Source organism: Amia ocellicauda, chromosome 5 (genome assembly GCF_036373705.1).
Source record: "Amia ocellicauda isolate fAmiCal2 chromosome 5, fAmiCal2.hap1, whole genome shotgun sequence".
In the NCBI taxonomy this organism is placed as follows: Eukaryota; Metazoa; Chordata; class Actinopteri; order Amiiformes; family Amiidae; genus Amia; species Amia ocellicauda.
Genome location: NC_089854.1, coordinates 4,523,427 through 4,549,105, shown reverse-complemented (window position 1 = coordinate 4,549,105; position 25,679 = coordinate 4,523,427). Strand labels below are relative to the sequence as shown.

General features: G+C 42.6%; 1 protein-coding gene across 1 annotated transcript in view; it reads left to right on the top strand.

Moving 5' to 3' along the window:
* Positions 1-23,348, top strand: part of cpne5b (copine Vb) — a 101,716-nt gene extending 78,368 nt beyond the window's left edge. The window contains exons 14-20 of the mRNA XM_066705685.1: positions 6,122-6,168; positions 7,205-7,386; positions 8,160-8,287; positions 9,853-9,955; positions 17,996-18,053; positions 19,514-19,587; positions 23,134-23,348. Coding sequence (XP_066561782.1) covers positions 6,122-6,168; positions 7,205-7,386; positions 8,160-8,287; positions 9,853-9,955; positions 17,996-18,053; positions 19,514-19,587; positions 23,134-23,322 — 781 coding nt within the window. The 3' untranslated portion in view covers positions 23,323-23,348. The remainder of the gene's footprint in view (positions 1-6,121; positions 6,169-7,204; positions 7,387-8,159; positions 8,288-9,852; positions 9,956-17,995; positions 18,054-19,513; positions 19,588-23,133) is intronic.
* Positions 23,349-25,679: the final 2,331 nt, after the last annotated feature.

Below are 25,679 nucleotides of genomic sequence, written 5' to 3'. Positions count from 1 at the left end.
ATCGGATGCTAATGTTAGCCGGAGGCCGAGGGCTTGGGGGGAGCCTTTCAGAAGTTTTGATGTTTGTGACAGGTGATAGTGGGGGTACTGACACACTGAACAATGTACCATGAGACTCACACCCCCGCAGCAAGAGAGGGAGAGAAGTAGGCAGCTGGATATCTGGCCAATCAGATCGCGTGTCTCCACTGTGACACGTGACAGGGGATCCCTAAAGGAAACCGCCCACAGGGAAGACACCGCTGTACCGTCGCCATCAGGTGTCACTCTAGAGCTGCTGACACGGGGAAGATGTAAATAAGCGCAGATGCTTTCAAACAAAGCCCAGATCAGTCCCAGTGGAAGATGCGCCCAACTGGTGTCTCACTTCACGAAGACTTGTAATGATGTGGAAATCGTGCCTGCCGGTGCTGATAACGTATTCGGTTAACTGCTGAGAGCGTCTGGATTGGTCCATTGGGGTTGTCTGAAAGTGTGATCTCGTGCCGTGTAGGAATGTTTACACATCTAAGCAACCAGGGAAACGTCTTCCAGTTTGAAGAAGTGGACCCAGTGGTTTTACCAAGCTGTTTGGGATAAATCTCAATTGATACCATTTCTGTCCATTTTGTTTTATTTTAATAATTTGGCAATTTAATATAGCTTGGAAACAACACTCAGATCAGTACCTGCTCTTCTGACCTGTCTTTACATATCTCCAAGCTGCAACACAGCTTTGTTTTTTCCGCTCCTTCTTGGTGGATGCAGCTGAAATGAGCAGCCCCACTGGCCGTCGCCGAACTCAGATTGATTACACACCAACCTGTACCCCAGAGACATCCGTGTTAGATGGGCGGATAACCTACAGTGAAGTGCACTGCTGCCCTGAGACACACAGCAGAGATCAGTTCTGACAAATATCTAAACAAGGCTGTTGACTGGCAGAGATTAATCCAAATCCCTTAAATGCCCACTTTCTTTGGGACAATTGAGCGACACCACGGGGAACAAGACCCATACAGTTTGTTACTCCAGCTGGGAATGGAAAGTCCAACAGCTGGGTCCTGATTGGATCGTATTATCGGGCATTTCTCCTGTCCATAAACAATTGCATTTTTCTGCCCTAACAGATACAGAAGGTTGTGACCCTCCTTGAGAACAACATGGATTTGGCTATATAATTACTTCTATGATTCCCTGCTATAAAAGCATCCATTAAAACTTTAATAACAGAGATTAGCTCAGAGCTTGCAAATGAGCACGCATGAATAGTTTATAGTTTAGTCGCATACAGTAGAAAAATATAATACTAAAGTTGAGGCGAAATCATGGCTTTAAAAATCTGATTTCACATGGAAGCAGTGAGGATTTAAAGCGTACTAACAAAGGATCCAGGCTGAATAACACCCAGACTCCCGAAACTTAAATGGTCATATTGCTTTCCCCCTCTGCCGCTTAAAAGATTAAAATCTATCCGGTAGTATCTCGTTGTTCCCCCAGTGCTGTGTGAGGAATGAAAAGCCAATATTTTGTCACAGCCGCTGCCCAGGCGATCGATGGTTGGCCTGTTTTCCACTCAGCGCTTCTCCATCAGTGGTTGCCCCGTGCTGCCATTCCTGCACGCCGCCCCTCTGCACCCCCACTGCAAGTGGGGCGATTTGAGCCGTGGCTGTTTGGAGGGCCACGGTCGATTTGTGAAGGGTAGCATTTGCTGACCTTTCCTGCTGGGGACACACTCTATCCAATTTGTCCGGCTCAGCGTTGGGTCCTGATTTCAGCTCCAAAGAGGATGAAAGAACGACTTGTGAACAGGGTCACGATTGATTCGGGCAGAAAATGAGGGGGAATGTAGTGCTGCACAACCCGTCTCTTCCAGGCCTCATTCTGTACTCAAGTGGGTCAGAGTAACATCCACTCCCGCCATATAGACACGCAGACACACAAGGATCTTGGGAGTAACGCAAATCCCCCTGGGACTCTGTGGTGTTTCGGTGACAGGTGGTCGAATACGGGTCTTGACCTGCTTACAACCATGTTTGTTTAGTTTCTGGGCCAGATCTACTTGCAATACCAAGCTGCCAATTTGACTTTGATCTAGCTCTTTCTGTAGATATGCAATCTAGCTTCCAAAGGCCTGTCGTGTTAAGTCCCACAGGATCTTGGAGAATTGTTGTGGTTTTCGTTCGGGTAAGTGGGGTTGGGTGAGGGTGGTGAGGGAAGTTATTATGCATTTTTATTTTTATGGGAATTGTTCCAAAGGGAACAGGGCTATTCCCCATCTCTAACTCTTCAAGAGACATACATTCACACCATCAGACAGAGCTGGGAAGGGAACGGCATGAATCCTTTTTTATGATTGTCAGTTTTAATTTTCATTTTCATCTGCGAGTGCCACATAATAAGCTGAGGGCAGAATGGGTTTTTAATGTAAATTTAAAAGCAAAACTGTCACCCAGGGCCAGAGAGAGGAGCAAGAGTCACATTTCTGCATTAATTGAAAAGGTTAATGTAAAATGTATCACCTTTACTTTTTTCTAATGAAGATTAATGGAATATTTTTTCTAATTGAATCTTGGGTGAATTTGCCCGTGTCCCAGGTGTGTTCCGCAAAGGTGCTGGCTGGGCCTATTTAGTGCTGCCAATGAAGAAGACGTAATTATGACAGAATGAGACGCCAACTTATTTTCAAGGATCCGTCTTCTTAAAAAAAGAACCTAATGACTCTCGCATTTCATTCATTGCAGAATCTCTTTGAACATCACTGAAATCTCCCATGATGGGCTCCTAGCTGGCCATATAGAGAATTATTTCATTATGCTGCATCCACAAAAATATGATTTCTACATAACTCGTCTGAAGCACACTGGCTGTTCCAGTGAGAGAGCTAAAAGACACCCCGATGGTTGTGTACATCCTGGCTTTGTGATATATGCTGTTTGGCTTCATTATCGATACAGTTCCAGGATGTTTGAGTTTGACTTTTAAGTGCAGCCATCCATCATAAAGAACAGCTGGAACATTTTACTGTTATGCATTAAGTGCTGCTGTAACGAGGCTTTACTCAAATCAAGAGAGCGTACTCCAGCACGTGTTTCCTGATAACGTGTCACTTTTTGCACACTAGCACTAGCAAACATTACCTGAGTCTCCGCGCCCTCTGTTGGTGGCGTGTTGTCCGCTTGGCATGTTGTGTAGCACGGTCTTCTCTGAACGCTGTCTCTGACCATGCAGACTGTAAACCTTCCTTCTGAAAGCAGCAGTTAACCACAAAAGAGTGTCAACATTAAGACGTAAAAGCTTCAATGCAACAAAGTTGAACAAAGACGCCACTTCCCTCACTCATCTTTCTTCTGCATATCAGGAACCGTGAGAAACAATGCGGTTGGATAATAATACTAATACTAATAATAGAATGCAATGATAATAACCCAGGGAATACAGTGTAGCAGTAGCACACTAAGAGTGATATCAAAGAGATTCATTTCAATGAGTTGAGATCATGCGAACCCTGCAATTTGCCACACGGTTAATGCCAGAATGCGTCTTAAAAAGATTATGGGGTGTGACGGGGGTCGAATGGTATTACAGCAGATCTCAGTCAATTCAGCCAGTTGAGTCATATTTTGAAGTTATATTTTTACAGTTATGTTTTATATTTATACTGGTGTCAAGGTCAGCAAAATCCTTATGCACTGAATTCAGTGGCACCATGTTGAAGCTCGGTAGGATCATAGTAAAAGCAAGGAGAAGTCGGAGGAAGTCTGGTAGTTAGAGGAAACCAGGGCAAACCAGAGTTAATGTATGGAGGAGGCATGTGTGGAAACCATAAAACTGCTCATCTACAATGCACATTCATCATCGTTAGTCCCTGCGGTTTGCTTGACAGATATACTTTTAAAAGTCAAGTCATGCAAAACGCAAGGCCCTGATCATATCGAACACTCCCAGTGGAGAGGAGTTCAGTAAGTGTACAGCCCAAGAATAATCTAGACCCCACAGCAGATATATATAAGTAAATGAATCAGCCAAAGGTAAAGAGAACCATTTGCTTTTAGACTCGGAAAGCACAGATAAAGGACTCAACGCAATCCGCTTTACTTTTGTGGGATTTGTAGAATTTAAAAAGGATTTTTCGCAAGGTCGCAAAACGTATTCCGACTAACGAAGGCTCGCAAGAAAGGAAAACCAATCACGATCCCAGATACGGAGCTAGGAGAACCTATCTCGCCACAGTAATCGTCCAGGTAGCAATGAAGTGAGGAATGAAGTTACTATCGTGGGTCGCTTCTCATCACAATACAGCGCCGCACTGAGCAGGGGGCTCTGTCTCTCGGGCGGATGGGAAAAAAGGATTGAAGTTTATTCTTCATTTCTTCAAGGTCTCCCACTATCATCAGCCTTGGGAAACTCATGAATAAAACATTGCTGGAGACTTTCATTAAGGGAAATGCGCGATGCTGTTTTCAGATTATGTATATCGCTAATGGAAAATTATAATTATTAACTAAAAAATATGCCGTTAAACTGATATTGATTCTCTCCTTCACGACGTCGTCTGGCCTGAATTTAAATGACGGCGTAATGACAAATACAGCAGAGGATTGTTCTGAGCAATTACACGCAAATGTGAAAATTGTCTTGTTATCTGTGTACAAAGGCCTTTCTAAAGATTCTGCAAGTTTTTAGCTCTCAAATCTGTATCGTTACTGCCGTGCTTTTAGTGCAAGGCTGGGCAAAAGCACCAAATGATTTAATCCAATTCTACCTTGATTCACAGATATTGCAACAAGAGAATAATCTCCTGCCTGGGTTATGTTTTGTTTTGTTTTCTATAAATGGTGTTGCATTGTAATTAGGAGAGTTCATGACCGGAGGCCAGCAGTCATCTTCACTTTGAACTGCGTTTGTCTTCAGGGACTGAGCCTAATTTAGATGTCTGATCATAGCTGGATGTGGCTGGGGGGTCTTGTCATCTCACAGTACCACACAGGACAGCACTCTTACCAATGAGCGACAGGCGACTCTGTGTTCTACTACAGCGGTCTCCAACCCGGGTCCCGAGAGCCCCACTCCAATTCTTATAGGTCACCTTAAATCACACATTTCTAAGTACTGGAAACACATGGGAGTTATTAATCACTTAAGCAACTCAATTAAGGGTATTCTTGCCTCAAGAGGCTGAAGGTATTTAGATGATTGCTTCAATGGTTTCTGCTTCATTGATCAGAAAGAAATTCTTCCAGGTGTTTATAAATTGGTGACCTTCAAAACCTGCTGGATAGAGGCTCTCCAGGACCAGGGTAGGAGACCACTGTTCTACTATATTATTTTATATATAATGCTGTGTATAGGCACGATTTCTGTCTTTACTCCTACGTAATGATGTTTGACATACATGTTTAAGATATCCTCACTTGCCTACGTGAACTTATGTAGCAGGAAATCAAGACTGTGAAAAAAATCCATCTTTAGAGCCTATTCATTTCATAATGTTGCATGGCTTCTGTGCATATTTTACACTGATTTACTTTTAGATTTCCTGTGGTATAAAAAGGCGTTCCCTTTGTGTTACTAACAGCGACTATCTCTCAAGGAGTTTGTTGTTTCAGTAGGTTAGGAGACAATGAGCTTCCTGCCATACGGGGCCACCAGTCACTGGGGGAGGCGTTAACAGATCCATTTTCAGTGCCAGGTTTGCAAAGTAAATGCGTCTATCCCAAGATCATTCTTCAGCAGGAGTTTGTTTTCGAAGAGCCAAAGGGGGTGATGGGGGTTTACAGCGAGATAAATCTGACAAGTGACTAACAATCTGTTCATCTAGGCCAAGGGAAGCAACCGCGTTTGTCTCGAGCCCCCAGACAGATGGGGATATTGTGTTTTGTGAATGTTACAAGTGGGAGAAATGTAATGTAGCCTCCTGGTTATGGATGCATGATCACAGGGAAATGTGGGCGTCCCCTCTGCTAATGTGAGCACAATCAAATCGCTTTCTCTATTTCTCCTAATTATCCGCTGCCGCTGCAGACCAGACTGCTGGTTGAGAAGCCTCCTTCAGCAGGGAAGGGTTTTTAGCCACAAGGAGGGGATGTTACTTTACTTAGTTAATCTTTTTTCTTTTCTTTCTACTGTTTTTCTCCCCCAGAACTCAGATCAATTTTACCGTGGCCATTGATTTCACCGCCTCCAATGGTAAGTGTGCAATAATACCTTGCTGTGTGCACAGGACTCATGAAGGAGAGACCGATAGAGAGAGGGATGGATGTGGGGGTTAACTAAAGAACTATGATCCTACCGGACATTTGGACTTTCCCACTTGCCTCTCAGAGATCAACAACTTTTTTCCCACACGTCCCTGAAGTTTCAAAATTTGACATTCCTATACATGCCTGCTATCAGCCTAGGTATCTTACTCTATTTCTCTTTGCTGATGGAACGGTGTAAGTGTTTGGAATCGAACACAGAGAGCATGCAAATCATGAGCCTGTCTAGACAACTTGAATTGCACCAGGGATGTGATTAGTAGCGAAAATACACAGTTATCGGGTCATAATTGACTCTGGCTTTCATTATATACCTTCGCCTTCAGCTCGGAACAATTATCTTTGGCTGCGGTCAATCATCGGCCCATTACGCTGGCTGCATCCGAGATCTATGCTTAATTTCACCAGCATTGAAGTCCGAGACTGGCTTTGTGTTTTTCTCCCCGGATCAGGTCAGGGATGGACACAGTGTGACTTGCACAGGCATTGAGCTGTGAGTCGCCTCATAAATAGCAGACACGGATAACAGAGGAATCTGCCGATAAATGTGCAAGCTTGAGGTTCAGTCTGAGAGGGAACTGCAACTCTGGGATCCTAGTATTGTGTAAAGAAGTATCTCCTGTTCTCAGGCCTGAAGTTAGTTTTACAGTTTCTATAAACGGGCTGCTTCGACTTTCGCGGCTAGATATTGGAAAAGTTGACAATCCTATTTCACTCAGTTCTGCACCTGTGATCTAGCAGAAGTAGCTTTTCACATGTTCACACAAACAACATCCCTGTTACATTCAAACCTTTTCACAGTGTTACTAAACATCAGCAGTCAACCACCACTTGTGGATTTGTATCTGGTCTGCTACACAAAGGGCTGAGAAGTGGTTAAATATCTCCTAGGCGCAAACTCTGGGCGTACCCAAGTTCAGTGGTCACGTCCTCTCAGATTGTCTCCCTGTCCTCTGCCCTCTCAGGTAACCCGTCCCAATCCACCTCGCTGCACTACATGAACCCTTACCAGATGAACGCCTATGCCATGGCCCTGAAAGCCGTGGGAGAGATCATCCAGGACTACGACAGTGACAAGATGTTCCCCGCGCTGGGCTTCGGCGCCAAGCTTCCCCCCGACGGACGGGTGTCTCATGAGTTCCCCCTGGTGACTAGACTTGACTTGGCTTCCCTCCATCCCTCTGCATGACATTTCCAGAGCCCTTGTTCCTGCTTCTCATAGCGTCTGCCCCAGGTCATGTGAGGTGCTGGAAGTCCAACGTTTTGACTGGCACTCCATAGAAATGAATAGAGTGACAGTCAAACGCTTCCACCACCCCCTGTCTTAACTCGGTTCGTTCAACTGGAATTAGACTGAATCAATGTTCAGCCAGCTCTGAAAAGATATCACAGATACGTAAAAACTGCGTTTTTTCCCATTTTCCACAGATTGTAATCATGCAAAGACATTGTGTGTGTTTTCTATTGCAGATCTTTTATTTCAAAAATATGTGTGTATGTGTGTATATATATGAACTCCTGAAAATGTCCCCTTGAATCTCTTTCCTTTGGCTGTTGTAGTGCAGATTTTGCTTCCTTAGACAGATAAATTCCTGGTTTGTTCACTAAACAGACTTCAAACCGTCAAACTGTGCCAAGTGTCTCAAGGCTTGTATTGCTGAAGATCGTTTTTAAGTAATTGGAGGGAAATACTTCTTAAGAGCAACATGATGGCTGAGATCTCATAAGCAATTCAAGAATTGTTATAACCCCTGAAGTAGAACAGTAATGTGCCTCATCATGTATTATTGAACAGATCTCACGAGTGAGGCCGCAATTCAGTCAGCGCTTTGGGTAATGTTGGTGAGATATATCCATGGGCAGTTCATGATTGCCGTTACTGGCTGTAGCTCTCTGTTGAAGCATCTGTTTCTCTTTCAGAACGGAAATATTGAAAATCCATACTGTAATGGCATTGAGGGGATCTTAGAGGCCTATCACCAGAGCCTGAAGACCGTGCAGCTCTACGGCCCGACCAACTTTGCGCCTGTAGTCAATCACGTGGCGAGGTAGGAGAGATAGCAGTGGAAGATCATTATAGACTACAAGGACATGTGATAATCACACACCAGGCATATTCATCTAAAGCAAATATTTACCTGCACAGGCACAGTAACCAAAATTACAGAATTGTGCAATTAATGGTGCCTGAACATATTTACAAAGCCAAGATTTATAGTTCATTAATGGTGCCCTTCTGGGTTTTATTGTAATGGTCTTCCTGGGTGAGTCATAGACAAAGCATCGTATTAATGAAGATAAATGCAGATTCCGACAACAGTTCAGTGGCATAAGTTTGTTTTTAGCAAAGCAAGGTTTGTGTGTATGCTTGTGCGTGTGTGAATGTGTGTGTGTGTGTGTGTGTGTGTGTGTATGTGTGTGTGTGTGTCTGTGTGCGTGCGTGTGTCTAGAAGGTTTAGCACTGCATAAATTTAGCAAACGAGAAACTCACCCACTTGAATGAAACCTAGTTTGGCAAGTAATTGTCCTCAAAGTAAAAATAATGCTTTGTATATTTTCATAAAGAAAGCAAGACAAATTGCCTTGAATCTGATTATGTCTTCTCCTTCATTTGTAATTAAAAACCGCCATCTCGATAGACTCAAGATTAGACTTGCTAAACAGGGGACGTGATCAGCTTTCTAAATCAAAGAGCCGCACGACAACTGGACACTCAGGACGTCCAACAGGAACCAGTGGTTCTGTGTTTCATTAATTTTACTTTGTGTGTCACATTCCTTCTTCCCAAATGCTATTGACACAATGCCAATGCATCAGTTGTGTAATGGCTTGTTATTTGTTTTGAATTTAATTTAGAACTGTGGAATAGCAGTTAGATCATAAGCCGCTGTCCAGACGAGGTTTCTATTTTAAGATCGGTCACACTTTATGCAGTGGAAAACACAAATAAAATACAATACCATTTTAAATACAAACGCCGATTCCCAACACAGTTCCAGTGAAACTGAGGAAAAGAATGATACTAAATGTTTACTGACACATAGTCAATGTCACTTCAAGATATCTTTAAATATGTATTTTAATCATTTACGCATATCTCTAAACGTAACTCCATTTACAGATATCTGAAATTAATGTAACGATATCTTCAAAATATTTCAAGATATCTGAAATTAATTTAGAGATGTCTCTAATTCATTTCAAGATATTGTCAAATATTTAAAGATATCTTGAAATGCAGTTGAAGATATCTCTAAATGATAACTTGGCTTGCCATGCAAATGAGTTCATTTGAGTGACAGTTAATTAACTTTTTAAACACCTTCAACATTAATTGATAAAATAATAACATAACCCTGAACTGTTGTTGATGCATTCCAAGCATTGTGAATACCTGAGGCTCGGTATTCCCTTTAGATCCCTTTAGTTTGTGCCATTCGCATGTATCCAAATAAAATCTGGGGGAATAACTTCAAGTTGAAACAGTCGTGTCTGTCGTCGTTGTGCACAGACTGTTTTGTCGTCTCGACTCGAGGCCGGTAAATGGAAAGGTCACTCCTGTCCCTGTCCCCTGCACGTTTATCAGACGCCCCACTGCTCCTGTCTTTGCCAGGTACGCCGCAGCGGTGCAGGACGGATCGCAGTACTTTGTCCTACTCATTATCACAGATGGCGTCATCTCAGATATGGCACAGACCAAGGAGGCCATTGTTAACGTGAGTACGAGAAAACAAAACAGGAAAAAAAAGAAAAGAAACCAACAATAACAACAACAACGACATTTCAATATGGTGTGCTGGAATTGGTCTGCTGCCTGCTGTGTCTCAGTTCTGTCCTTCTCTCTCTGCTCTTATCTGTCACACACCAGACTCTCTCTCCTCCTCCTTCTCCTTTCTCTCCGTTGTTGAATTATTGTTATTTTTCACTGTCACTTTAACTCAAGTGAACGGCGGTCTTGTTTATTTCTTTTATTCTTTCAGAGTGTCTTCCTTCCCATGTCTGGTTGGTGAAAAATCAGGAGTTTGTGTTGCTTATTTTCACCCGTTCAGAAATGTAGGATGTTATTAATTGAGCTGCTCAGATGCCGCTCAATAACTGAACTATCAGTAAATTATATTGTTGCTTGTCTGACAATTGGAAGGGCTCATGTCAAGACTGGAGTACACAAAAAAGGCTTGTTTTATTATTAAACTCTGAAAACCACCATTTCTCTCTCTCTCTCTCTCTCTCTCTATATATATATATATATATATATATATATATATATATATATATATATATATATATATATATATATATATATGTCTTTTATTTGCTCTAACCGTTCCTTAATTCAATTCTGAGTGTCATATCGTATAACTTTTCTAGAGCCAGTGTTTTGTTAGTGAATATTGGCAGGTCAACCCTACAACAGTGTGTTAGTGAGTGTGTGTCCTGTGTGTGTCCTGTGTGTGTCCTGTGTGTGTCCAGGGGTCTGTCCGCCCCTTAAACGCACTGACCAGTCCGTCTTAGAGCAGATGTCACAGGATTGCTGTCGTCAAGATGGCACGAAGTCTGCAGCCAGCAGGGCCGTGACATCCCAGCAGACTGGATTTAAAGGGAATTTGCGACTGTTGGTCAAACCATTAGAACAGCCACACCTTCCTTTTAAGATCTTGTCTGCTGCTCTATCGTGCCTTGGCCGCCATTCCCCCAAGACACCAGCGAGGTTTCTGCCGGTCTCTGCTCTGCCTTTTCCCTCTAACCCTGCCTCTCTCTTTTAGCTGGATCGCAGTGCTGGTAAAAAGTGAATTCAAGGAAACTGAGATCGAATGCAGTGAAATGTGACATTGGTTTATTTACTTGTTGTGTTAATCCGTTAATTCATTGATCTATTCACTCACTCACTCTGTCTATTTGTGTGCAGGCATCCGGGAACATATGTGTTTCAAGTCTTCATTCAGAAAGTAATCTGACCAATCTTGACACCGTCTCCATGGTATCATACAGCAAAAAAATATGTCATTGCATATTTTTCGGGCTTTTAGCTTCCTCCATTACCACAATTTTCTTCGGCGCTAAGTGCTCTGCTATTACTAAATCCAATAAATGCTGGCCAATTTTTTCTCTGCAAAACCATATTTGAATGAAACACAGAAAAGGGAGAGGAGGAGGAAGAAGACTATGAGAGTTTAGTTTCTCTTTTCCATGCCTACATTTTCTCTGTCTCTCTCGCAGAAAAAGAATCTCTGCCAAAAGCTCTGAGAGTGAGATATATTAGATTTTTCCCTCCTGAACCTTGGTGATTTCAACCTGGCCTGTTTAGATTGGTGCCTGAGTTTCCTACAGGGAATATCTTTCAAGACCTTCTTTTGTCTTCCCAGTGCATGGGTTTTCTATCACATCACATATTACACTTTCCTGTAAAAAGGAAAACACAGCTGTCCCACAGCCGTAGATAAAACCGTTCCTTGTCTCTAAGCCTAGAATTTTTAACCACCATCATGATGAAATTCCCCCAGTGCATTGCCTTGTTGAATTCCTGCTGTTTCCTTTGAAGGAACCATGTGTTTGTCTTGTAGAAGCTCAATTCCCTGTAGTCTGGAATCATACACTATGCATATTCTACCAGTGTTGTAGTGGTGATTGAAGAAGTGGGTATACTCTATATGCAGGCATTTTTTTGCCGGGGGTGCTGTCAATTCGGCAACCGGAGGGGGAAATGTTGGCAATTCGTCAAACGACAGGGGGGAGGGCTGGCGTTTTGTGGACCAGAAAATGGGGAATGAGTGTCAGAATTTGTTATAGCAATTATAGAAGGTTATATGCTACATCTTCGTGGGTATATGCCCTCGACCACACCACTGTATTCTACTTTCTCACACCCAGCAGACTGGGTCCCAAATAATGCCGAAACCTTGGACCAACAATCTAAAAAACTCAATGAGTGTTCAGTTTCCAGAGGTTTCTATTGTATCACAGAGGTAGATTTTCTAAATCTTACATTTTATGCAGAGTACCCCTTCATTCTCAATTTGCTCCTACAGCAAAATATTCTCATAAAGAATATTTACAGTATTATAGACACAGACTTTAAAATCTATGAATGTCTCTTGTAGTTTTCCTTGCTCCCCAGGGTTTTAGTTACTGGACTTAATACAGCAATCGCAAAGAAAGAAACTGTCAGACGCTATGTTTTTATCTTCCCTGTTACTATGAATTCCCAACCTAAGCTGCACTGATATTCCAGTCCTATGCAAGTGATCTTGAACGAGGTGATTTTGTCGTTCATTGCCTGTGATGTTAACATATGGAAAGAGAACAATGCCAAAGAATTGAGTGGGACAGTGTGCCAGTTAAACGTTGCTCACACGGACGATGCAAAAGGCGAGCTATATGGGCATGATGAAAATGCTGTGATGGATGACAGTTAAGGACCGGCTCTCAGATCCTTGAGAGACACTGAAAGTGTGCTTTAAGAGACAGATGAAACATTAACAACAGCTGCACTCTGCCAAGCAAGAGAGAGCACTCTAAAGGGTGTCTTGCAACTTTAATACACAACTCAGTTCACTTCCCCTGCCTCCCTCCTTCCGTCCCTGTAGACCTGTTCTCTGCGTTCACATCACGGCAGCTGCAGAAACACATTATGTCTTTTTCCCCCATCTCATCTGGTCTCCTTAACCCTTTTCTTCTTTGCTGGGGCCTCATGTTATTCCTCCCATGGCGTAGGAATGGCTCGTGCCTGGTTTGATTTGTATTCCGACGACAACCTCTCCTGTATAAATCCTTGTTTGCTTACCTTGAATACAGTAATCAGAACGGGAGAGAAACCTTCCTCCGAAGCTTTGGGGAGGGATTACGGTTATCTTTAGACCCCAAAGATGTTGTTTTATTACATTTTGGTTATTAACCTTTACATAAGCAAGGGATTATCTCCCAGGGGCCAAGGGTCTCAATTTAAAGAGGTCCTCTGTGCTCCATCCAGAATGACCACCTCGGGGGGGGGGGGAGATGGTGTAGGGTCCTCCTGTTGGGAAAAATAGGAAAAATAAATGTGATTAGTGTCAAAATAAAATCACCGCCACCACCCCCCACCCTTCAAAAACAAAAGCATCACTCCCTGACATGTGTCACAAAATAACGAAGTCTGTTTATGTGCACATACGTTAGGTGTTAATTAACGAGAAAGAGAGAGAGAAAGGTGAGAGATCGCATACCACAAGGATTTAATTATGTGCCTTAAAGTGCCTCGAAGAAGGTCAGTGCTGCATTGTATTTTAATGGGAAATTATTTATTTGTCAGACCTTCATTGCACATTCAAGTGTCAGCTGCTCCGCTGCTGAGTATAAGTAACACAATTACAGATGCAGTGAGTCAATTGGAAGCCCTTTTCATCACAAGGAAACTCTGACATGGGCCGTTTGTTCAGCTTGCTGAGAGATGGATGCAAGTCTTGGCGTTCCCGTAATTGAAGGATTGTATCGACTGTTTGTAAGTGCATAGATTGCAGGCAGATGAAGAGATAGGGGCCTCGCCTTATACCTATACAATTTTCATATTATGTAGCATCTGGGAATGGCAGGAGTACACACACTGTTCATGTGTGGAAAGCTTTCATTTTATTGGGCCACAGTGGGAGAACACAGTCTTATGCACCCAGGCTAATTTAGTTTAACACGTGAGTTGCGTTCCAAACATTTTCCTGTTTATTAATTTTGTTTCACAGTTCAAGCACCCTGTTCAGCTCTTTGACTCGACAAAGTGGAATCATGTAGCTTGCGTAATCTTGCGGAAAACAAATTGTGTTTTTAAAAACGTAAATATTTTGGCTGTGTGACGTCATTGGTTTTGACACATTGTATTTGGTATTTCTGGTTAATATTTTACCTTGTTCCCTCCTATTTTGCATTCAGCTCACTGTCACGACCCTCCTACTAGAATGAGACCCATTCACACGAAGACAAGAACATCCATGCAAAACCTGTATCATCCAGTTCTGTATTTCTGTTCATTCTGCCTGACCTGCAGGGCAAACAGTGGAGATAAGTACTCTGAGCAAGACTGACAAAGCCCTCACTGATAACACTGCAGTCTAACAAGCGATAGGGATTGCAGGTGCATCTTGAGCTCAGGAAACTCTCTCTCACTCAACTCCATCTTTTTATGGTGCCCCTTGGGGAATAGCAGTCACAGACCACTTTTGCCCTGTGTGGCCCTGGACGCTTAAACGGGTGTTTCCACTGGTTTAAGCATCTAGACGTGTCTGGACGCGTCCATGTTTTGTGGGCGGTTATCTGCTGCCAGATGTGTCTGTAAGCGTCCGTCACCCCACTAAGGAAATCCTTCTCTTTCAGAAGCGGAGGTGTGTGCTGGACTGTAGACAGACAGGGAAGAGATCAGATACATTGTGTCGGAAGATATAATCTCAAATGCCGTGTGCGATCACGAAGAAATTGCAGTTTTATTAGCAGCATGGAGTGAAATCCACGTACAGAAACAATAACTTACAGTTCATATCCGAGTGTATTAAAAACTTGGATTTCACAGGACCCTGGTGCAGTGCCGTGACTAGTTAAAAATAAACTGAAGGATAATAATCGGACCGTAGCAGCCGATTTTATTAATATTTTATGACGGTGTTTCAGGCTGTGGTTTTGTGAATGGTGTGCAGGTCTGTTGTATAACAGCCCTGCAGAGACAGTCAGTGTGAAGGCGAACACGATTTATTTAACGTGTGGCCATTTACAAGTTAAATTAATGAATAAATAAATACAGCAGATCTGGGTTTCCCTCTAAAACATTAAGGACTGGTTTAATAAATGCATCCATAAGTCCATAAATGCCATGATTGAAACGTGCACACTTTAAATTATAACCTGCTATATTGTAGCTGGATGATTAATCGTGAAACGTGTGTATTTTGTTTCAACTGTAACTTGCCCTGGTTAAGGACATCTGCTAAGTAAATTATAAATAATACAGCAAAAAGTATTGTTTGCAGTTACAAATCTGTAGTAAGAGTAATAAGTTAAGGGAGTCACACTGTGCCATTTAAAATACATATATACTAGCACAAATGATGATAATAATACTAAATAGCAAATATGTATTGTTATTGTTGCACATGGAAACGTATTCTTATGGGAACATGCTTGTCTGAATATAATGTTCTCTCTACACGTTTAGCTCTTCCTGATATCTCTTAACAGAAACGTGTATTTATTACGCTGTTTACAATCATGTAAAGCACAAAGAATAAAACACACACAAAAGTCCTTTCCATATCAGGCTGTGTCGCTCGTAGTGTTGTTCTCTGTCTGTTTTTAACACAAACACAAACCAAACCCACAATCGCTGCTCCTCCCATAAGAGGGATGGACTTCATAGCGGCCTGGTTTTACAAAAAAGCATGCAATACGGCATGGCATGGCATGGCATGGCCGCTTAAGCTAGTGGAACCAAGGCATTTGCCATTGCCACTGATATTTACAGAGTGATCCCTAAAATTTAAGAGCCAATCTGAGCTCCATGCAGAGGCCTTCGTGGGTTTAGCCACTCAGGAAACCTTACACAGGCTGATTCTGAACAGTAATATATGGCCAGTAGTTTCAGTGCACTACAGCAGTTTGGTGTGCTGTCTCCTGGGGTCCTCTGTTGCACAGCTTTACTGATGACTGAAGCTCTTCCTCCTGATAAAGGGGATGCTCTGCCAGTCACACAGGCAGTACAATAGCACAGGCTGCAACAGAAAAAAAAGTCTGAATTGTGTATAATTACTATCTGGAGTGCAATTATAACAATCCAAATTACAACAATAACCTATTATGAGCTTCATTGTAGAGCACAGATAATTTTGGCTTGTCATTATAGTTCAACATGAGATGGTGACAGAATGCAAAATGCCATTTCACTCTGTGTCTAAGAAATGTCTTTTTTTGTGCATTGTTCTTGTTGAACACCAGCAACTCGGAGGAAAACCACAACTTAATTGGCAGAAACTGGCATTCGTGGCACCGGATGCCAAGCAAACACGATGATACCTTCTTGGTTGACAGACTAAACCTCCTGCAAAAATGCAGAGTACAAAGCCTTTATGCCCAAATTATTTTCATATATCTGCCACACTGTGTGCTGAAATGGCTTAATGAAATATTGAAATCTGGGCCATTTCATGAACCCACCTTTATTTCCCAGCATTTACAGTCTGGCAGGTGTGTGCAAGTGCCATTAGTTGTTTTACTGCGACAAAGATGAGCATGCATAGCAGGATTAGGTGCTTTCTGTTTAGTGTAGGCTAGTGCCTATTTATAAGCCTTCATCTTGGCAGTGGGGGTGGAGAATGCGGGAGCCGTAGTAGTGAGTAATGAGGCGTCACAATGAGTTGAGTTCAGGTGTGACAGTGAGTGCCCGCACCCCCCACCTCTTGTTCCATGTCCCCCTCCTCACGCACGCACTGCTTTTGCCCACAGTATGTCAGTTCGGCTCAGGCACACTGTCACCGAGGAAGAAGGGACATCTTTCCTCGTCAATAGCACTCCCGGCCCCCCGTCGCAGTCCTCTGGATTCTAGAGACGCTAAACTGTTAACAGGCAGGCTGAGGGCGAGCACGGCCCTCCTCTTCTCATCTGACACACAACAACCCTCTCCCTGATGCTCTCCCATGCTCCCCAGGATTGGATAAGATTAGATCTGTGATTCACCCTGCTGAAGATATCTCTCTCTGCTCTTTGTTCGCCTGCCGATCTGAGGAAAGACTGGCTTGTTCTGTGGTCCTGATTCACTCCTGACAACTCGGCACTCCAGATGTGTCTGTGTCCTCCAGCAGGGAATGAAGATGCACCTAAAGAGACGCTGTGTGATTCTCTCTTGTTCATGAAAGTGTCTGGGTGAAACAGACAGATCATCAGTCTGAAACCATCCCACGATTGTACAGACACTCTAAGGCTCACCTGAGAATCGCAAATCTCATTACAAACCTCACTTCATGTTCCACCGGCAACAGAGAGGTCTCTGTTTAAGAGGGCACTGTAATTTCAAACTCCTACAAGGGCATGTGAATGAATGAGTTGCTTGCAGGTCCTGAATTGATCTTTTCTTTTTTATCTTTTCTTAAATTCCAATGATCGAGGAGCTCATTTTCATTGCATTACTTTGTGTTGGTTTTTACTTTTATGACGTCATTTCATTGGTCATCTGTTCTTCAAATGTAATATTGGTGCTGAAATTCTGGTTTACTTGCTGTTGTGCCACACTTATGACTAAAAAGTGCAGTGATGGGGGTGTTTTAATGTTTAAAGCCAGCCTTGGGATCGGAGCTGGGAAATGGTAATGTGTGGAAACGCTCTGATGTTAAATCCTGCGGCTCGCCTGGCAGGATGTTAATAGAATTGTGTCTCCCAGTGTGTCAATGTCTTTGTGTTACTGTGCGTGTGCGCGGAACTGTGAAAACAAGTAGAGAAACACAGAAGCTTAATTGGACACTAATGTTTAATTAATCCCCCCCCATCACATTTTTTAACTGTGTCAAAAGGCAATGAGGTCACAGTCAGGAGACCTCTGCTGCATTTTGTTTTCATCCTGCATCTTGCGGCGGCTGCTTCTTGACACCCCCAGAATTGGAAAATCCCGTCCCCCCACATAAGGCTTTCGAGTCATTTCGAAGAGCATCGGAAGAGCAGAATTGCCAATAATAACATTCCTTGACATTTGATTGCATGGTAACAGCAAACCCTGTTTGCAGCGTTCATTGACTCTGTTTGTATGTTTCCTTTAGGCTGCTAAGCTCCCCATGTCTATCATTATTGTTGGAGTGGGCCAGGCTGAATTCGACGGTAAGAAAGACCCTCGTGTGTATCACGTACATGCCTGTCTGACTGCACACTCACACTGTTGACTGATTGGTATGTACCCGCCTCATCTTCCCTCAGAGCTGCGTAGGTTGTGTATAATGATTTCTGGGAAAAAAAGTGATATAGACCTAATTGTAACTTCCAGGAACACTTCCATGTGAACAATTCAGCTCAAACCATACCTGAGTGACTAGGACCAAATCCTAACAATTATACAATTTACGTCCAAGAAAAGCTTCCACAAACTGATACTTTTGTAATTATTATTATTTTTTTTTATATATATTGATGCACAATATACAGCAGTAGCATTTGCTGCATTAATCTTTACATAATACAGAAGTAACCACACGGTAATATTTAGCTTTTAAATGATGATTATTAAAAGCATAAAAATACATGCATTAGTACATCATCATGTGACTGCTATATGCAAAGGCCTGGTTTGACAGACATAAAGCAGGAACCGTTAGCTCGAGAGTGACTGGGGCTAATTAACTGGCATGAAGTAATTATTAATCTCGCAATTCCTGTTAATAAGCAGACACCTCCAGTTGAATTTACACCCGGGAGACGTCATGCGCAATGGATGGAGAAAACACAACGCATATCCATAATTGAATGTCTCTGAGATATTTACAGATGTATTTCCTTCCCTCGGTCGGGGCTGAGATATGCACTGTGAGGGAGTGTATTAGAGATGCTGTGTGTGTGTGTGTGTGTGTGTGTGTGTGTGTGTTTTCACCACAGCTTGCTTCTTACAGCCCAAAGCCCATTTTCACTCTCTTTTAAACTCAGGCACGACTGTCTCTTCGTACTCATGAAATATAGAGAGTTATCATCTCAAACTTCTCCTCCCAGGCCTTAGAGACACACTACTGTTTTCACCTGAAGTCGGCGGCGAGATTGCGTTCATACTTCGGCAATACAACGTTTTATTTCTCCATATGCCACACATCCTTAATAGACTACATAAAAAAGAAAACGAACAGTGGGTCCATGTTAATTAGAAATTCATCACACTTACTGTACACCTAATTAGAAATCTACACTGGTTGTAGATTGATTAATGAACCGTGCAGCAAACTAATATCATGGGCACCTCAAACATTTTGATCATGTAACGCTACGGGTGTAGTGAAGGGAACAGGCAGAACAGGGCAAAGAAACATGACCCGTGCTGTTCTCCTAAGCACTTATACAGCACAAGACTGTTTTTGGCACAAATTGCAACTCCCAGAAAACTGATGGTGACTTTCCAATAAGCCGAAGCAAAAAGCTTTGTGCAAAACATTAAAACTGCGTTGTGCGTTAGTTAGTTGGAGATGCTTGCTATGAGACGCTCGGATGTAACTCCTGTGAGACGTCAGCACGGGAAGCAGAGCAGCAATGACCGGCTTGGTGCTGAGAGCGTGCCTGTCCTCTCTCTCCTCTCTCTGCAGCCATGGTGGAGCTGGACGGCGACGATATCAGGATCTCATCGCGGGGCAAACTGGCCGAGCGAGACATTGTTCAGGTAATCCCCTGATTCCACTCTGTCCCCAACTACTTCCCCCGAGGAACCTCACTAACATCCCTTCTTTCTTCTCACTGATTGTGCTGATATTCATTTCTTGAAATAATGTATTTGTTTAATGAATTAATTAACTTAATCCTTGCCCAACATCCCTCTCCATATTGAAGACTCTGCACAAATCCTTTTTGAAATATACCAGCAGTTCAGAAGGTTCGTAAACTGAAAAGCAAACCTTTTTATTATTATTATAATTATTATTATTATTATTATTATTATTATTATTATTATTATTATTATTATTATTATTTAATTGATTTATTTATGTTCCACTAAAAGTGGGAAAACTCTCTGAAATAGATATTCAGTTCAGATCGACTCATTGTATTCCACAGAATATGGCCAAGGACGTGGGTGTAATGGATGGTTTTGTTCTTACGGCAACTGGAATTCAGTTATTTCTATTGAGAGATGTAATGGATTCAGTGAGGCTAAATCCGCCGTACATATCTTTTTTTTATTTGATCTCATTTTCCCAGTGCAACGGAACAGTAAGGGTGAGTAACTCACTGACTGAAACAAGCCCAAGTTCACTAAGAGGCGTTTGGAGAAACAGCCTTCAAATAATTCTGGTTTATAAAATCAATATCTGAGCACGAGCAAAAACTACCCATAAACATAGGGAGAAATCCCACCTGTGGTATGTGTTTGGATATATCCGTTTATTAGTATAAACTCTTATGAGTCTCATCCATCACAAGTGCTGTAACAGAGTCTCGGCCAATTTTCCTCTGTGGATTATGAGAAGACAGATGAGGATCAGGACTCAGACTGACACCTGAGCTCGCACGTTTTCCTTATTAAAGGCAGGCGAACAGCATCGCCAGTTAATATGTTGTATTAACTGAATTATCTTCTCCAGATTTTCAAATGTATTTACGGATATTAAACATTGAAAAGACATTTTAGATCAATTCAGCACTTTTGGATATTGTAAAGATAAGAAAATGGTTTTACATACTGCATACGTTAATTATGTGAAATCTAACTGAAGTATCAATAAACATATTGTATAATTCACAGATATATATATATATATATATATATATATATATATATATATATTTTGTTGGGCATTATATATAGATAGACAGATATCATCAGCCTATATCGATACACAGCAGGATGAGACAGATATATACATATTTATTTCAATCTTCAAACCTGACCTCTTCAAAAATAAACAGTCGTCTGTGTAATATAAGAACCACCACCTATTACTAGGTCTCCCTAGAGAAATTCACATCTTTAACAAGGGCCGAGCAGCAGCACAGCAGCAGCTGAAATGGTATTTTCACTGCTGCCTAAAAATATAGGTCTCTGCATTTTACAAAATAACGATCAAGGTCACGCTCCACCTTCACGACGGGGGGCAAAAAGTATTTCTGTGTTTGCACTCGATACAATCAATATTCCTGGAGTCAAAACACCAAGCTCCCCTCTCTCACTCCCTCTCCCTCTCCCTCTCTCTCTCTCTGTCGCGCGCATTCTGTCTCCTACTGTTTCACTTCGCAGTTCTGGCACGTAATCACTGTTCCCCGAGGTGAAAACCACCTCCGGAGGTGTTCTGCTTATGCTAACCAGGATCCCCTTCCATGTCAGCGTGCAGGTCTGACAGGAGAGACAGGAGGCGAGAAGAGAGTCGGAGAGGGAATGGGCGACTCCCGGCAGACCTTCAAGATATTTAAAGGCATGAGTTTGTACGGTTTGCCTTTCCCGGGGGATTTAACTCCCCAATTATTTTCTGAAACCAGGCGTCATGGCTAGAAAGTAGAGAAGAATCGCTACTGACTAACTGCGTCTCTGGCTTTCATTGTCGAGCATCTGAAAGGACTAAGAACAGCTCTCCCTTTCGAGACAATAGCCTTTCTGAAAAGACGGTGTGGAATCTCAGCCTCACACAGGAGCCGTAAGATGGATTGAGAAAGTGCGTCGGTCTTTATTCAACAGAGCCATAGGAGGTAGATGGTCCATAAGAGGCTAGATAGTTCGGGGAGATGTTTTTTTCCTTAACTATAGTTCAAACCCTTGGCTCTGCCATTGACTCACTGTGTGTTACCCTGAACTTCTGACTCTAGCCTCCTTGTGTCCTTTCCTCTGCAGTGTCAGTAGCATATTTTAGCCCCTGGTCTCTCTCAGTCGATGGGATATAAGTGCCTACTAAGTGACTATTATCATGAAAGCTTTCCTGTTTTCCCTCGGAGTAAATGGCTCCACAAATCCTCACCGCGTCTATCTCTCTCCCTCTCTCTCTCTCGCTCTACTCTTTTCGAAAGTGCAGATCGTCTGCTCCTCTCTTCTCCCATTATTACCCAGGACAGCAGGGGAGGAGGAGGAGTAGAGAGAGGCATCTTGGCCACTGTACAATAAAACAGAAGCACTGCCACATGACTGTCACTGCGGCACAACTGCCACTTTCGCCCAGCTGTGCAGGAAGACAGCGCAGACTGATGCCATCGTATAAAGGGCACCAACATGCTAATTACAAAGGGCCGGGAAGTCAGTACGCATCTGTTCAGTGGCTTTGCAAAAATAACCAATACTTGGCCCTCTTTGGACCATATGTCACATTAGTTGAGTTGATTCTAAACTGCAGAGACCATTATAAACTTGTTGAGATTGAGGCTGTCCCTTACGATGTGCTTTGTGGAGATATTGTCATTGACAAAGCACACCCAGACATTCAGAGAACAATAAAAACATGTTAATGGGCTTTCAAGTAGCTTTACAAGAAAACAAACTTCACTCAAGATGCACCTGTTTACTAGCAGGAATCTGAGGTAGAAATATTTTTTTTTAAACAACCGTCAAGCTCAATTTACCAAAATAATCGTGAACGTGAACAATGCGCTCCAGGGAACTGGCTCCTTGAAGACGAATGGAGTCACATGACCGCAGCAGTGCTCTCTGGGAATTCCTTTGGCAGTGGAGGTGCACTGGAATTCCTCACCAGTGTCACGGGTATATAATTAATAGCCACTTGTAAAAGATGTTCTCTTCTTTGCTCACTTGGTTCCCCTTCACCATGCATTCAAAAGGACAACCATCAGGACCTTGAGGAAAATTAATGCCGCTGTTATCAGCTGTCGGCTTGGAAAGCATCCTATCAGCAGAGTGTCGTAATAATATTGACATAATGCTCTCTTCTGAAGCACTGCTACAAAGGAGTGGGAGCAGCACAAAGCGTCAGATACACAGTCATTATGTCATGTGCTAACGATGTTGTTTTAAGACACTAGATGGTTCATTTAGGACAAGAGCTTGTTATAAAGAAGCTCGACTCCCCCCTGAGCAACTTACTTAACCTCCCTGCACTCTGGCTTGTGAACGGGATGACACAGCGATGCCCTGCTGCGAGTGAATAGGCAGGGCTGAGAGTCCTTCACCCTCGTGGCTTCTGGATTGAGGCATCCGTCAAACAACTGCTGCGCTTGATCTCCGTCTGTGTCTGCCTCTGATCTCCTCTCTGCTTTTGTCTTCTCCCTGCAGTTCGTGCCCTTCAGAGACTACATGGACCGCACGGGGAACCACGTGCTCAGCATGGCCAGGCTGGCGAAAGACGTGCTGGCTGAGATCCCTGACCAGTTCATCTCCTACATGAAGGCCCGGGGCATCAAACCCAACCCCGCGCCGCCGCCCTACACACCCCCCGGACACACCCTCCACACCCAGATCTGAGAGCAGGGCACCTCTGGAGTGTCCGTGTGTGTGTACGGGAAGGTGGGGAGAGGGAGGGAGCAGGGGTGGGAATGGAGGAGGAGGATGAGAGGCGAGGGATGAGGAACCTGGAACTCTGGGAGCAGCCAGGGAATAAGAGGAGATCTCGATGGGCTGCACGGAACCTGCCAGTGGAATTCAACGAATGTTGGTTAGTTTAAATTTTTTTGGCGTATTTTTTTGGCGTAACAATTTATGAGAGAAACAAAGAGAGAGACTTCTTAACTTGGAGGATGGTGACAATTTCTCAAAAGTCAACAGGCAGAAGAGGTTTTCTTTTCTTTCTAGGCATGAGACCGCGTGAGCAGAAAAAAAGAAGCGGTTGATTTAAAAAAAACAAAAATATCTTTTTTTTTGGCGAGTGAAGGCAGCGACAAAAAGGACAGCGTTGACAGTGTAAATTTGTGCCTGTCTGTGGTTGTCTAACTGTTCTGGGGAGTCCGCCCTGTCTTGCTCGTCGAAAACGCCCACCAGTAGCAGAGTAGCGTGTGTGTGCATCTGGGTGTGACTTTTGTAGATACCTTTCTGAATGGTGTGCTCTGGTTTCTGACGTTTTCACCTTTATAGTGTTGCGTACTTCTAAACTGAAAAGATGCCGTATCCTTGAAGTCACCTTTTTGGGAATTGCTGTTTGTGTTTGTTTATTTTTTTTTAAAGATCATACTTCCACTAGTGGCTTTCTTTATATAAAAAAATAAAATAAAAAATAAAAGCATGAGCATGGGCTGATTAGGAAGCTGTATGAAACCTTCATGAAATGATGATTTATTTTTCTGCACATAATTCCCATGCGAATAGATTTTTCTCCCCCTTTGCTGTAAGAAGCCCATTAGGAAAACAGTCACTCCATCTTTAAAGATACCGAGTTCCAAAAGAGCTGGAGCTGGTTTTGATTTGTTTGTTTGTTAATTTATTTATTCATTTATACTCCTTTATAATCGCTGCTCGTGTTTCAGCAGAATGTACCAGTTACGGTGCAACAAAGCACAAATTTGTATTTGAATACTTCATAAAAAGGAAAAAGAAGTCTTTTTACAGTAGTTGTAGTAACAATAATTATAATTATAATAATTATTATTATTATTCAACAGATTGTAAACCATCATGAATTTTTTTGAACAACAAAAGTTATTATTATTTTTTTTTTACAAAACTTCTATGAATTTAAACACATTTGAACCAGAGGCTATTTCTAAGGTCTTTACCTCAACTGTCCCAGAAGCAAGTGGCCCCAAAGATCCACTAACAAAACTTATCTTCTGGTGCTTTAGCTCCCTAAACCAATGCCTGTTGCTGTTTACTTTGTCACCGTATATTTTTGGCACACTTTCTTCAAAACACTTCTCTCACCTTATGCACGTTCACTCTGTTGCTGTTGAAGGGAGACAGCTGTGTTACCTGCTCTATAGAGCGCAGCGCATGTTCAATGGTAGATTATAAACTCGACATTAGAGAGAGGTTGGGCACTTTAAAGGAAGAAAGCAATTCATTTTAAAATGATAAAAAGAAATGCTATGCAGGAGTCCATATCTTACTTTGTCTGCTAGACAACAAATCAATACCTATATTCCTCGAGACAATCTGCAATAAGCTACAGGCCTCGGGGGGAAGCCAGCTGTAGGTGGGCTGCGTCTCTGCATTCTTCCACTGACCCCAGAGATCAGCTTTCCTAAAAACAGCGTTATTGTTTTCAACACAATATATTATTACTGAATTTAAAACAAATACATTCAAACGTTCATGTAAAGTGACCTGCACTGGTCTCAGTCCACGTCCAGGTCTGTTCAGCAGTACAGTAGATTGGTGGACTCCACAGTAACATTTCCTCTGATTGGAATACAGAAATATTCATATTTTTAATGGTCAACAACCAATTGTTCTCTCCCTATCTTTTCTGTTTTTTGCATGTACAGAATCGTGTTTAATGTGGTGCCGGGCACAGTGATTTGTTCATCATTTTACCACATCAATTAAGTGGCTGCGTTCATCCGAGCATCAGCCATTTATCACATCTGTTTAGTGTAGCGTGGGGAAAAAAAAGACAATGGTAACAGATGGGTATTATTCTTTCTCCCTGGAAATGTCAGTCCTCCAGTGCCATAATTAATTGATTTCAAAATTTCATTCAGATGAAGGCCGGTGCGTTTTTTTTTAAATCATGATTAATAACAGATAGGGCAATAATGTTTGTGTAAAACATCCTATGAAATTCTGGTTTGTACAGTGCTGTATGGGTTACAAACAGTGTGCCGACTGTCCAAGCTACAAGAGGTCATGGGACAGGCCTGGGACAGTTCCCAGAGGCATTCGAGCACTTA